Source organism: Zootoca vivipara, chromosome 17 (genome assembly GCF_963506605.1).
Source record: "Zootoca vivipara chromosome 17, rZooViv1.1, whole genome shotgun sequence".
NCBI lineage: Eukaryota > Metazoa > Chordata > Lepidosauria > Squamata > Lacertidae > Zootoca > Zootoca vivipara.
This window is the reverse complement of record NC_083292.1, coordinates 35211316-35226168: the sequence shown is the minus strand read 5'-3', so window position 1 is coordinate 35226168 and position 14853 is coordinate 35211316. Positions and strand designations below refer to the sequence as shown.

At 52.9% G+C, this 14853-nt stretch overlaps 1 protein-coding gene across 4 annotated transcripts in view; it reads left to right on the top strand.

Moving 5' to 3' along the window:
• The window catches only part of DENND4B (DENN domain containing 4B), a 60640-nt gene extending 46032 nt beyond the window's left edge, over window positions 1-14608 (top strand). For all 4 annotated transcript variants that reach the window (XM_060269891.1, XM_060269889.1, XM_060269890.1 and 1 more), the window contains 10 exons: window positions 54-230; window positions 2426-2856; window positions 3599-3703; window positions 4418-4593; window positions 5442-5643; window positions 6915-7160; window positions 9552-9657; window positions 11208-11373; window positions 11786-11850; window positions 12905-14608. In XM_060269891.1, coding sequence (XP_060125874.1) covers window positions 54-230; window positions 2426-2856; window positions 3599-3703; window positions 4418-4593; window positions 5442-5643; window positions 6915-7160; window positions 9552-9657; window positions 11208-11373; window positions 11786-11850; window positions 12905-13050 — 1820 coding nt within the window. In that variant the 3' untranslated portion in view covers window positions 13051-14608. The remainder of the gene's footprint in view (window positions 1-53; window positions 231-2425; window positions 2857-3598; window positions 3704-4417; window positions 4594-5441; window positions 5644-6914; window positions 7161-9551; window positions 9658-11207; window positions 11374-11785; window positions 11851-12904) is intronic.
• Window positions 14609-14853: the final 245 nt, after the last annotated feature.

The following is a 14853-nucleotide window of genomic DNA, read 5'->3' as shown; positions in this document are numbered from 1 at the left end:
TGGTCCGAGCTGGCTGCTAGAGATGGCATTTTTCTCCCTGCTTCTGTTGGCAGAAGGCAGAAGCATTAAGATGCCAGGGTCCCGGTCCCGGTCCCGGTCCCGGTCCAATCTGCAGCGGCAGACGACTTGGTCTGGGGGCAACGTGACCGAGAGCCTTCCATCCACGTCACTGGTGAAGAGCGGCAGCCTCAGTTTCCCTCAGCATGAGCCAGAAGCTGGAGTGGCTCGTGGTGAGTTTTGGAGGCAGGCGGAGGGGTCCTCGGAGAGGGGCAACTGAAGGCACCGGACTTCTCCTATTTCTTTTCTTTTCTTTCTTTCTTTTCTTTTCTTTCTTTTCTTTCTTTCTTTCTTTCCTTCTTTCTTTCTTTCTTAAAAAGGGAGATGGGCAAAATGCATTAAGGATCTCGGAAATAGTTGCAACAGGATCAATATACCCAACAGGGAGAGGAGGGAGAAGCTGATAAGAGCCCTTGGATCAGGCCAAGGACTCATCCTGTCCAGCCTCCTGTTCCCACGGTGGCCATCCAGATGCCCCAATGGGAAGCCCACAAGTCACACCTGAGCACAGGAGCATCTTTCTCTCTTGTGGCTTCCTGCAGCTGGTATTCAGAAGCATCGCTGCCTCCGACTGTGGAGGCAGGACACAGCCATTGTGGCTATTGGCCTTGATAGCCTTCCCCTCTGTGAATTTGCTCAGTCCCCTTTTAAAGACATCCACCTTGGTGGCTGTCACTGCCTCCTGTGGGAGGGAGTTCCACCGTTTAACGCTGGGTGTCCCCGAGTTCTAGTGTTCCTCTTACTCGCTTTTTCTCTAAACTATGCCAACACTTCAGCAATAATAATAATAATAATAATATTTATTTATTTATTTATTTATTTATTTATACATGCCCCGCCCATCTGGCTGGGTTTCCCCAGCCACTCTTGGGCGGCTTCCAACAGAACATCAAAATAATCTATTAAATATTAAAAGCGTCCCTAAACAGGGCTGCCTTCAGGTGTATTATAAAAGTCTGGTAGTTGTTTTTCTCTTTGACATCTGATGGGAGGCCGTTACACAGGGTGGGCGCCACTACCGAGAAGGCCCTCTGCCTGGTTCCCTGTAACTTGGCTTCTCGCAGCGAGGGAACTACCAGAAGGCCCTCAGCACTGGACCTCAGTGTCCAGGCAGAACGGTGGGGGTGGAGACGCTCCTTCAGGTATACTGGACTGAGGCCATTTAGGGCTTTAAAGGTCAGCACCGGCACTTTGAATTGTGCTCGGAAACGTACTGGGAGCCAATGTACCGTAGGTCTTTCAAGACCGGTGTTATGTGGTCTCGGCGGCCGCTCCCAGTCACCAGTCTAGCTGCCGCATTCTGGATTAGTTGTAGTTTCCAGGTTGCCTGCAAAGGTAGCCCCACATAGAGCGCATTGCAGTAGTCCAAGCGAGAGATAACTAGAGCATGCTCCACTCTGGCGAGACAATCTGCAGGCAGGTAGGGTCTCAGCCTGCGTACCAGATGGAGCTGATAGACAGCTGCCCTGGACACAGAATTGACCTGCACCTCCATGGACAGCTGTGAGTCCAGAATGACTCCCAGGCTGTGCACCTGGTCCTTCAGGGGCACAGTTACCCCATTCAGGACCAGGGAGTCCTCCATACCTGCCCGCCTCCTGTCCCCCACAAACAGTACTTCTGTCTTGACAGGGTTCAACCTCATTCTGTTAGCCGCCATCCATCCTCCAACCGCCTCCAGGCACAATACCTTTCTGCCCCGCTTTATCTGCCTCATTCCCTCGCAGGTTTCCAAGGGCCATGTGCCAGTGGTGGGTGGGGCAGAGGCAAAAGTAGGAGGGGCAATGAACATTCGCAGGTCCAAGTCTGTCACTGTAACCCCTATACAACACTGTCCCCCACTTTCTCTGCTGAAATATGAGCTTCGTTAGGTGCCTCCCGCTCCCGAGTTGTTCCAAGGGCTAGTGCTAGTGGTGGGTGGGGCCAGAGCCCAAAGTGGGAGGGGCAATGAACATTCCAAGGGTCGTGTGCTAGTAGTGGGCGGGGTCAGAGCCCAAAGTGGGAGGGGCAATGAACATTCCAAGGGCCGTGTGCCAGTGGTGGGCAAGGCCAGAGTCAAAAGTGGAAGGGGAATGAGCATGAATTTTATTTCTTACAGTAGGACACTTCCTTAAACACATTTGCACACCCCACCTGCTCTGCCCTCCATTAAGGCAGGCTGAGAGGCACGAGCAGAGTCCACAGACAGGTTCCAGCGAGGCAGAAACCCTCAAGGAGGGTGCAAAGCAGGGACAGTGCGGGGTGTGCCCTGAGGGCCAGATAGCATGGCTTGGAGGGCCGCATTTGACCCCACCCCCTGGCCTTAGATTCTCCCCCCCCCCCCGCTGTAATCCTTATTAATCCTTTCCTGTCCTCTCCCGCTTTTCAGCGACCAAGGGCCTGGGCGCCACAGACCACGGCAGCAGCAGCACGCTCCCTGCCCTGCCCCACTGGTTGCAAGGCCGGGCCGGGAGCTCCGAGGACGGGAGCTTGTCGGACGTCAGCAGCTTCTTGACAGACGAGAGCGACAGGTTGACCCTGAGCAGCGTGGACACTCAGCCAGGTCCGGGGCGCTTGGAAGGCTCCGCCACAGGGGCGGAGAGTCGCGGCATAGGGAGCGGCACACCGCGCAGAAGCCTGGCCGCCAAACTCCAGCAGCTGCTCTCGCCCATCAAGCGGCCGTCGCTGAAACACGGTTTCACCACAGAGCATTCGCACTCTCGCCCCGGGTCCGAGCAGCGGGACCTCCCACCTCGCCGCAGCCCGCTGGAAAGCCGCTTATTGCTTCCTCGCGAGCGCCCAGGCTCCACTGCCTCCGAGGTAGGGAGGGCAGGGCAGAAGAGCGCAAAAATAGCACGAAACCATGCTTAGCAAATTGGGACACGGGTGGCACTTTGGGTTAAACCACAGAGCCTAGGGCTTGTCGATCAGAAGGTTGGCAGTTCGAATCCCCGCAACGGGGTGAGCTCCTGTTGCTCGGTTCCAGCTCCTGCCAACCTAGCAGTTCGAAAGCACGTCAAAGTGCAAGTAGATAAATAGGTACCGCTATAGCGGGAAGGTAAACAGCATTTTCGTGTGCTGCTCTGGTTCGCCAGAAGCGGCTTTGTCATGCTGGAAGCTGTATGCCCGCTCCCTCGGCCAATAACACGAGATGAGCGCCGCAACCCCCCAGAGTCGGTCACGACTGGACCTAATGGTCAGGGGTCCCTTTACCTTTATGCTTAGCAATCCCACAAGCCTTTGCAAGTGCAATCCCATGAGCCCTTGCACCAACCTTTGAGGCCTGTGGAGAGTTGGGGAGTCAGAATTTGAGCAAGGAGGTTTGGAGGGAGCGATTGTGGTGTTTGCAGGCCTCTTCAATGGTGTTCCCAATAAACACAATTTCACTTAAGTGTGCGCTGCCTCAGGACTTAACACCCGGGGTCCTATTATCGCCCTTCCTCCTTGCTTGGTTACTCGATTCACTGTCTGCGTTTGAGGCGTGCATTATTTCTTGTTACGATTTATGTTGTAAAATTCAACAATTATTTCCCCCACCCCACCCCACTTTCCTTTGCAACAGAGTTCCGTGTCCCTGGGCAGCGAGTACGATTATTCGAACAGCTCCTTGTGCAGTTTCAACCTCCGGAAATCTAGCGAGTTGCTGATAGAGAGTCCGGCGGTTGAGGTATACTCCAGCTTGCCGTCCCTGACTCGTTCTCCCTGCATTCCTCAAAAGCTCCTCTCTCCAACATCCATGTATTATCATGCAGTAGGTGTACTCTCCAAGCATCCCAATTAAGCCTCAGTTATTTGCAATGCACTCAATGTGGGGCTGCTTTTGGGGGCTTGATCTGGAGACTCCAGCTGGTTCGAAACACTGCAACTGGACTCTTTAATTTCATTTAATTTAGCATTACATTTCTACTGTGCCTTTTCTCCCTAGGAGAACATGGTTCTCCAAGGTACATGGCTGCCCCCTGCCCCAACTCCAATTCATCCTTTCAGCCATGAGGTGGGTTAGTCTGAGGGCCTGTGAATGATCCAAGGTCAGCCGGAGACTAGAACTTGGGTCCCGCAGGTCCAAGTCTGTCACTGTAACCCCTATACAACACTGTCCCCCACTTTCTCTGCTGAAATATGAGCTTCGTTAGGTGCCTCCCGCTCCTGAGTTGTTCCTATGCCACAAATAAGAACCGGTTCTTCAAGAGCCAGTGCCAGAGCTTGCTTTTTTCCTCTTCCCTCCCTGTTCCTTTGCCCTTGTGTGCCGTGACTTTAAGCTTGCAGGCTGGGAACTGTCTTGTTTCAACTGACAGTCTGCATGCGACTCTTTGCCCTCTGTGATTCTGTGGGCCATTGCCAAGCAAGTTTCTTTCCCTGATCTTCCTTCCGTCCTGCTCAGGTCCTGCTCTCCAGCTGTTCCCGGTGCCAGGCCTGCAGCTCGTTGGTGTACGACGAAGAAGTGATGGCCGGCTGGAGCTCGGACGATTCCAACCTCAACACCACCTGCTCCTTCTGCGCCCGCCCCTTTGTGCCCTTCCTCAGCATTGAGATCCAGGATCTCAAGGCGGCCCCCAGGTCAGAACCCCGGGCGGTTCCACTCCTCTTTCCTTATAGAGGTGGCCTGATCAGCAGCACTAGCTGCTTTCCATTGGGACTGGTGGGGCAGAACTCAGGGGGGCCCACCACTTGGTGGCGCCAGAGGCAATGACAGGCAGTGCTACAACCAATGAAAGGCTCCTAAGACTGGTGGGGCAGAAGTCAGGGAGCCACCAGTAAGTGGCGCCAGAGCAGATGGGTAGCAAAGAATTGGAGAAATGAGACGGTTAGGATTCCCGAGAAAAGAGGCTTAGCCCTTGCAAATAACAGCGAGCTGTGGTCAGCCTGGAATTGTATGCAATGCCAAGCCTTTTTTCAAAGGAGAACCATTGAAGCGAATGGACATGACTAATTTAGGTCCGTTTTCAATAGGTCAACTCTTGAGTAGAACTCAGTTGGCTACAACCCTCTATGTCTGGGTTGTGCCATTTTGACATTCAGAGGAGAACTCAATTCCTCTTTTTAAAAAACAAATGTCAAAAAAGCAAAAAAAAAAAAAAACCACCTCCAAATATTCCATGCACCTAGAAATCTAGTATGTCAGGATGATGGAGTCCAGCAGCATCTTCTCCAGCATTCTGGTTTTCTAGGTGCAGGGATTTATTTATTACACATACGGACATGTGATTTTCCCTTCTTGCAACGCAGGCTGAGAAACAGGTTAGCTGTCTCATCTATGGCTTGTTTTGAGTGTGGGGGTGAAGGAAGACGCTTGGTGCTTGCTTTTTTAAAGTAAGGCTCTAGTCCTCATGTTTGAAAGGGGGGGGAAGGACTAGAATATGTTGGCATATATTGTTGAGTAGATGTTTTTCTCTCCATCATTTCAGCCTTCCCAGCGTCGCTGACACCTCGGACACCAGCTCTAGCTCCTCCGATCTCTGTCCGCGGGACAGCGAAGCCCCCGCCCCAGGGAGCCAGGGCCCCGTCCTCAGCGACCGCTCCCACTGCCTGTCTCTGGATGAAGCTGAGCCGGAACCCGGAAGGGAGTCTAGGGCTGGGTCTCTGTGCAACGGCTTCACCGAGTCTCCGGTGCGGATGGGCTTGCGGGAGAACCTTCTGGGTCTTGCAGCTAGAAAACAGGGGAGTTGCGATGAGAGGGGGAACGGCAGCAGGAGCAACACTGAGAGCCCAAGGGCCTTATTACCATTTGGGCAAGCTCTCGAGGGCCGCATGATGCCAGTGGTGGGTGGAGCCAGAGGCAAAAGTGGGCGGGGCAACCAATGTAAACAGGACCTTTGTGCAGTGGGCTAGTTTCTGCTACAGGCAGGGACTCATCTAGGGAAGCCAGAGGGCATAATCAGGGTTCAAGGGAGGGTAGGACTTGAACCCGTGACTTCAAGTTACAGGAAAGGAGATTCCAACTTAACATCAGAAGAGAGTTTTCTGACAGTAAAAGCTGTTCGGCGTTAGAACAGTCTCCCTCAGGAGGTGATGGACTCTCCTTGCTTGGAGGTTTTTAAGCAGAGGTCGGATGGCCATCTGCCATGGATGCTTTAGCTGAGATTCCTGCATTGCAGTGGGTTGGACTAGATGACCCTTGGGGTCCCTTCCATCTCTACGATTCTTTGATCAGGCCACATTCCACCCAGGAAAAAACATTTAGGGTACAAAGCAGGCCTAGTGAAGGGTGTATATGGAGGTCCACATCTGTAGCCCCTGAGCCTGTGCCCTCCCTCCCTCTATTCTAGCTAGATAGGCCTATTTTGAACCCAGGCTCACCCCCTCGGCATGAAATGCTGCGGACTCGCTTCTGGAACGTTTGAAGCTGGCTCGATGCCTTATGGCCACGTCCGATCCCTACCAGACACGGTGCTGGGCCTGCGATTTAGCTTCTTTAAATTAAAATTCAAAAATCAGCTTTCTAGCCCTCACCAAAATCCGATACTGCCTCTTGCTTGCCTGGTATGTGTACAAGTGTGCATGTAGAAATTTATTCCTATCCCACCTTTTTACCTGACGGGGCTTAAGCCTGCTTACGGTTAAGAATAAGAACTGCCAGAAACATAGTGTTGCAAAGGTGAAATTCAGATTAATCTCTCGTTCCTCTGTTGCCTCTGGCCCTGCCCACTGTTTTAATGCGGCCCCCAGAAGCTTGCCAGGAGGGCAAGCGGCCCTTGGGCTGAAGGCGGTTCTCCGTCCAGAGCTTCCTGTTTTCGTACCTATCCATTTTTTAATCCTGGCCCCTTTTTTATATTGTGGCAGTAAAGTTGAAAATGGGCGAGAGCAACACTGGGGTTGGCGTCAGTCGCGACGCCTTCCTTGTTCTTACCCATGCTTCGTTTCATTCCCCCCGCTTCCAGGTTCCTCAGGGTCCAGCCCCCGAAGTGGAGCACCTGGCCTTTGCCTACCTGAGCCCCTTAGTCCTGCGGAAGGAGCTGGAGACCCTCCTGGAGAACGAGGGAGGGGACTTCCTGTCTCAGCCGGAGCTGGTGGACAACCACCCAATCATCTACTGGAACCTGGTTTGGTACTTCGAGCGCCTGGATCTGCCCAACAGCCTCCCCCAGCTGCTCCTGGCTAGCAAGCACTTCCAGCCAGCACTGCAGGTGATTCATCTCCCCTTCCCTCTTTATCCTTACGGTAACAACCCTGCGAAATAGGTTAGACCAAGAGAGGTGGGAACCTTCTATGGCCCTTCAACACATTGTTGGACTCCCAACTCCCATCAACCCCAGGCAGCCCGGCCAATGGTCAGGGGGGTGATGGGAGGCCAGCGACATCTAAAGGACCGGAGTGTGCTGGGCCCGGGGGTTCCCTGCTCGGTGATGGCCAGGTGGGAAGCCGAATCCTCCAGGCCGGCAGTGGGATTCAGAGCATAGCTGCCAAGTCTCCCGTTTTTCGCGGGAAACCCCCGTATTTTGTTACCATTTCCCGCTGTTATCCCGAATTGATTATATCCCGTAAATATCCCGTAAAGCTCCTGCCAGCGGCCATGTCCCGGCTCCCGGCTGTCTGCACATGTCTGGACATGCACAGAAGCGATTTCTGGTGCCCAGACATACAGACATGGGCAGCCTGGACATGCGTAGAAGCGACTTCCGGTGCCACTCTGCCCATGTCTGGGCACCGGAAACCAGGCAGCACCAGCACCGGAAGTTGCTTCTACGCATGTCTGGACATACATAGAAGCGACTTCCGGTGCTGTACCGCCGCGTAGAAGCAACGTCCGGTGCCGTGCCGCCGCTGATCCCGGATTTTTCAATCCGGGAGTTGGAGGGTATGATTCAGAGCGTGGCAACAGTCTCTGGGGCAGGCATAGGCAACCTTGGCTCTCCAGATGTTTTGGAATTACAACTCCCATGATCCCTGACCACTGGCCCTGTTAGCTAGGGATCATGGGAGCTGTAGTTCCAAAACATCTGGAGAGCCAAGGTTGCCTATGCCTGCTCTGGGGCTAGGCGTCGACAGGGTCAGGAAATAGTCCACAGGTCAAGCCAGGCAGTCCAAGTCCGCAACTTACAAACAGGTAATCCAGGAAACAAGGTCCAGGTCCGGTCCAGGATCCAAGGGTTCAGAGAGGAGCCCGCCCGACAGGGCCAGGGCAGGAACAAGGGGGCAGGAGTCCAGGTGAGAGCAGGTACAGAGACTCAGGCAGGATCTTGCTCCCGCAACCTGGGCTGGAGCCCAACAGCCTCTTAGCTTTGTCGGGGCAACGGCCGGTCCCAATCCCCCAGAGACTCACCTCCCTGTTTAGCCCAAAGACGAGCACTCCTCCTGCGAGTACTCAGGTCTTTCCTTCTCTCGGATCTGAGTCTCTGCAGCTGGGAAGACACCGGTGGATTGCAGGACCCAGGGGCAACCTCAGCTTCCCCTGACCAAGCTGGTAGTGGAGCAGCTGTAGGTGATGGCCCACCTGACAGCAACAGGTACTCCCCGCATCTGGAGCCAGGACAGGCTTAGGTCCCTGACTCGGTCCAGCTGGTGTGTGCTGCAGGGAAACCTGTGCAGACTGGGAGGTTCTGATAATGTCTGAGGCAGAGGATCCGGGGCCGATGGAGACTCCTCTGGTTCCGAGTCCGAGCCCGAGTCCCAGGCCATCACACAGAGACTCCCTGCCCTGGACACGCATCCCAACCAATCAGGGATCATATATTAAATACAATTGCAGGGGTGTAAAGCAGGGGTGCGAAGCCTGTTGCCCTCCAGAAATTGCTGGACTCCCATCTCCCAGCAGTCAGGGTGATGGGAGTTTACACCTCTGAAAGCGCATGTGATATGTGATCTCTGGTTGGCTGGGACATGTATCACACAGAGAGCCTATGGTCCTCCAGGTGTAGCTGGACTGCCACTCACAATAGCCCTGGCCATCCATGGTGATGGGAGTTGGTAGTCTAGCAACTTCTGGTTCCTCCCCACTGCCCTAAAGCAAGTTGTCCAGAAATTGTCCTGTGACTTTCTGACCGTAAGAGATCTGACAGTAAGAGCTGCTAAGTAGTGGAACAGTCACCCTCGGGAAGTTGTGGACTCTCCTTCTGGAGGTTCTTAAGGAGAAATTGGATGGCCATCTGTCCTGGTTGCTTTATCTGAGATTCCTGCATTTGAGGGGGGGTTGGACTAGATGACCCTCGGGGTCCCTTCCAACTCGATAATTCCATGATTCTGTTACCAGGGTTGGGGGAGCCAGGGTGTGGCCCTCCAAGTGTTGCTAGACTCCAACTCCCCACATCCCTGGCTTCTCAATACGGCTTACACTGCAGCTGTGATACTTGGCTTATATTTCAGCGGCCGGCCCGTTAATAGCATTGCTGTTGTTCTACTGGCGATCGGTTAATTATGCAACGTGACTTAAGTTGTACCTGCGGTGTTTCATTACGCCATTGTTATTTATTGTCGGTAAGCCGCTTTGGGGTTGGTATGAGCGGACGGCAACATAGAAAGACAGATTATTTGTTTTGTGCTCTCCGAACTCCCCCAATGACCGCCCTCCCTCTCTGCAGGGCTCGCCTCAGGAGGGGCTTTTCGTGCGTGTACGTTTGGTGTGGGACGTGTTGACGCCAGACCCCGACAGCTACCCCCCACTTTACGTCCTCTGGAGGTTGCACGGTAAGAGCGGCGGATTCTGGGAATAGCAAGACCACGGGTTACCTTTTTGTGGGGTTGCTAGGGGGAGGGGAGGGACCATCCCAGGATCTGGCCTGCCCCCGCCACGTCCTGTTTGTTCGCTGTGCAGAAAACCCCCGCTGAGCTAGATAAGCGTGATCCCACTTAGCCTTTCACCAGCCGTGTTCGTGAGGAGTGGAGCTTCCATGTTCAAGAGCAGTCTGCCTCTCTGTCCTGGGGACAAACAACAGGGGAGGGCTATTCCATTCATTCATTCATTCATTCATTCATTCATTCATTCATTCAACTTGTATAACCACTTCACGTTTCAGCAGAAAACTCCCAAGTCTTTTACCTATCCCGCAAGGGCTCCTGGGATTGAACTTGCAAAGGCTCGTGGGTTGCTAGGCTCTGTTTCTGTGCCTTTTTTGCCCTTTCGACACTCTTTTTTTCCTAATGGGACGTGGGTGACACTGTGGTCTAAACCACAGGGTTAGGCTTGCCGATTGGAAGGTCGGCTGTTCAAATCCCCGCGAGGGGGTGAGCTCCCGTTGCTCAGTCCCAGCTCCTGCCAACCTAGCAGTTTGAAAGCACATCAAAGTGCAAGTAGATAAATAGGTACTGCTCCGGTGGGAAGGTAGACGGTGTTTCCGTGCGCTGCTCTGCTTTCGCTAGAAGCGGCTTAGTCCCGGAAAAACTGTCTGTGGACACATGCCAGCTCCCTTGGCCAGTAAAGCGAGATGAGCGCTGCAAACCCAGAGTCGTTTGCAACTGGACTAAACTGCCAGGGGTCCTTTGCCTTTACCTTTACCTATACGCTCTTTTTAGGGTCAGGTTTTTTGCCACTTCTGTGTTTGGGGCAATGCATTCGTGATATATTGCCAGGTCAAAAATTATGAAACCAATATCGCAATATGGACTTCAGACTGGTTTTGGACGATATATCGCCCAGCCCTGACATACATCATGATCTGCATTATACAGTCAAACCTTGGTTGCCGAATGGCTTAGTTGCCAAACAAATTGGCTCCCGAACGCCACAAACCCGGAAGTAAGTGTTCCGGTTTGCGAACGTTTTTCAGAAGCCGAACATCCGACCCTGCTTCAAGTTGAGTGCAGGAAACTCCTGCAGCCAATCGGAAGTCGTGCCTTGGTTTTCGAACGGTTTTGGGAGTCGAACGGACTCCCGGAACGGATTAAGTTTGAGAACCACGGTACCACTGTTTTGCCAGGTCAAAAATTATGAAACCAATATCACGATAGGGACTTCAGATCAGTTTTGGACAATATATTGATATATATTGAGACCTCCGGGTACGGTATATAAATACAGTACATATTTAGGCACGCTCGCTCGCTCTCTGTCTCTCTCTCGCGCACACACCTCATATAGTGCAAAATTCACAGAGCACCAAATACTGTTACAACTTAATAACGGCAGGAGATCCACATTTTGTGTAACACAGTTAAGCAGCAATAAGTACCTCAAAGCAATATGCATAATTCCTGTCCGCTTGCAGACACGTAACCGCCTTCCTTCGCACCCCACCCAGGTAACATCCCAACTCGCCTCCAGTCCTGGCGTCGACACAACCACCCCTTCTCGCTCTCGTTCCTGGAGGCGGTGCTGAGCTCGGTCGGGATGGGCGAGATGCACAAAGCCATCTCTCTCTTTCTGGACACGGTGAAGGAGCAGTCCGGCACGACACACATGCCCAGGTACGATTTCTCCTCTCCTGCCCCTCTGCCCACCCACTCCTGCATGTCCCTGTGGCAGGCGCCCTCGACGGGCTTGGGCCCACCTGGCTCAGTGTTGCCTACACTGGCTGGCAGAGGCCGTCTGGGGTTTCAGGCAAGAGTCTTTCCCCAGCCCTGGAAGATAGGGAGCTACCTCCCAGCAAGTCTGTCCGTTGCACCATCCAGCTCAGTGCTGTCTGCACTGATTGGCAGCAGCTCTCCACAGTTCCAGGCAGTCATACCTGGAGATGCTGGGGGTTGAAGTGGAGGCCTTCTACATGCAAGGCAGGTGCTCTGTTGCCAAGCTACAAAATTCCCCGTGGTCCCATGGGCGCCTTCACAGGAACTTCTGTGCTTCGCTGATTCCCTCTCCTTGTTCTCTTCTTCTCCTTAGGAGCGTTTACCACGAGATTCTCTTCTTGAAGCTGGCAGCCCTGGGCAGAGACCACGTGGACATTGGTAAGTGCAAGGCCCCTGTATCCCAGAGGGGTTTGAGTGGCACAAGCTACTTGGAGAGAGAGGATGTCTGGAGAGCTGCTGCCGGTCAGTGTAGGCACTGCTGAGCTGGATGGGCCTGTGGTCTGTATAAGGCAGCCTCTTAAGTTCCTAAGCAGGGAGGCTGCAAATTGTGCCCCCACCCCATGAAGGGGAAGTGAGAAAGAGATCTCCACCCCCAGCAATTTCAAATCTTTTTGGCACTTTCTTTGCATCCATGAGGTTTGAAAATGTGCTTGCGTTGCACATATTTGAGACATAGCTGCCAAGTTTTCTCTTTTCTCGTGAGGAAGCCTATTCAGCATAAGGGAAAATCCCTTAAAAAAAGGGATAACTTGGCAGCTATGATTTGAGATCTGTTTTTCCTTACCTTCTAACAGTTTGATTTCAAAGTCTTCTCTTTGTTCTGCATATCTATCTTTTTAAAATATTTCGTTTACTTGACAATACTGAAACCAATTGGATATCCATTCTCAAATCTCTCTCTCTTTTTTAAGGTTTACAACCACCTTAAGAAAAACTTAATATATAAGTAGCCTATTCTGCTCCATATTGATTTCCTTTTGTGCACATGCCTCTATGGGAAATAGCCACAGGGGTGTTTTTCTTTCCAGTAAGTTTTTGTGCCCGGTCCACACTCCATATAGACTGCTTCTTACAATAGGATTTAAAAAAAAATTCTTTGTGGACTTTTACCTCCTAAATCCTCATGATGCTGAAGTGCCAATTCGAGGCGCTTCCTTTGTGTCCATGAGGCCTAGAAACCTGCCTGCGTTCATTTAAAAATAAAAGGATGGAAAAAGCTGAAATTCTTAGGATGCTGAGTTCCATGAGGTCTAGAAACCTGCCTGTGTTAATTTAAAAGTAAAAGGACGAAAAAAGCTGACATTCTCAGGATGCTGAGATCCAGCTGTCAGGTCCTTTTGCTTCTCCCACCCTACCCATCTTCTAGAAGAAACCTGGAGAAGAGGGAGCCCCCCTCACACCCCTCACTTTCTGCCTCTTCCCCTCTCTGCAGCCGACTTCGACAAGAAATACAAGTCTGCCTATTCTAAGCTGGTCGGCAGCATGGGGAAGGAGACTCTGAAGCAATGGAGAGCCCAGCCTCTCACCTCCAAGGCCATCGACTGCCGGAAAAGCTTTGGGGCCAACCTGGAATGCTAGCGGGGGGGGTCACCCGTGGCGCTGCCACCAACCTCCCCCCCCCCTCCGCCGTGTCACCTCCGGCACCCCTACCCTTCAATTCCTGCAACATAGGAATCGTCAAGGACACAACGGGAGCTGATAACCAAATTGCGGCGGGAGCCAGTCGCTACCACCGCAGGACCTCCGCGGGGGCAGACTAGGGAACCCCGGGACAAGAGGCACATCGCTGTCCTCTCCTCAGAGACCCTTCTGGTCCCCCATGGACCACTCGCATCCCCCGGAGCTGGGGCAGGGTGTCCCAACGCTAGCCGGCAGCGGGGAGACTACGGGTCTCAGGGACCATGTGCATATTGGGGTTTGGGGAGCACCTCTCCCCACCCCACCCTGTCCCAGCACTGCACTCTGCACGTGCATGAGAACACCCGTACGCCGTCCCCTCCCTCCCTCTCCCCACCTGGGTCGACCCTCTCCCCCCCCCCCAGAGATCCTCTATATTTTTGTGCACTGTGTTAATTTCTGGAAGGCAAGTCTGTCCGTTTCCTCCCGCGACACATCAGGGTTCAATTCAGGAAGAGGGCAACCCATCTTGAGCCAAGTAGGGTGTGTTGTTGTTTTTTTACCGCCAGTGTTTGTTTTTCGGGGTTGGGTGGGGGTGGGGAGAGAGAGGGAGAGCTATTTTATAATTTATTTATTGTCGAGACCTTTTTTTGTTGTTGTTGTCGCTTCTGCTTTAACTGCCGAAAAGAGGAGCCCTGTAGCAAGTGATGGGGTGGTTGGGGTGCAAGAGCCCATTCTACCAGTCCACCTCCCTCTTTCTCTGCTTTGCCATACCCGTATGGTGGGGGGGGGAGGTTGCCACATGCCCCAGCCTGCTGTAGAGACTTACTCCCCCCCTCCCCGTGGCTGTGGGGTGCTCTTGGGTGAGGGGTTGGACCAGGGCCCGGAAGATACCAGCCCCTTCCCCAAGGGAAGGGTTGTCTCCAGCTAAGTTCTGCTCAGGCTTGTTGAAATTAATGAAGTTGGGCCCCATCCGCACTACACATTTAAAGCGGTATCATACCGCTTTAAACAGTCATTGCTTCCCCCCCACCCCAAAAAAGAATCCTGGGAGATGTAGTTTGTTAAGGGTTCTCAGAGTTGTTAGGAGACCTCTCTTCCCCCTCACAGAACTATAATTCCCAGAGTTCCCCAAGGAGAAAAGTTGATGGTTAAACCACTCTGGGATTTGTAGCTCTGGGAGGGAAACAGGGGTCTCCGTGCAACTCTAGGCACCCTTAACAAACCACAACTCCCAGAATGCTTTGGTGTGGAGAGCCGTGGCTGTTTAAAGTGGTATCATAGGGCTTTAAATGTATTTTGCGGGTGCAGCCTAGCTTAGGTCCGTTAATTTCAGCGAGTCTGAGCAGAACAAAAGTTTGATGCAACCCGGCGTGTCATCCCACTTTCTCCTCAGGGCTTGGATTGTGCAATATGGAGGCTGATCTCCATCAAGACCCTATTTGTTGTATTATTCATTTTGTTGGTTTGTCCGTTTCGATGTTCCCGGTTCTGTAAATAAAGAGGCTTCTGTATTTTCCTTCCGGGGTACTGCACACGTGTCTTCGATTGGGGCACAAGAGGAGGCCGGGCTCAGGTTCGCCTCGGAAACCCAAGTCCGTAAATGCGACGGCGGAACGCGAAGACCTGCTTTAGTGTGTGATCCCTGGTGGGCTGGGATGTGTGTTTGTGGAGCCCCCATACATTTAAAGTGCTGTGAGACCACTTTAAACAGTCACGGCTTCCCCTAAAAAGATTCTGGGACCTGTCGTTTCTTAAGGGAGC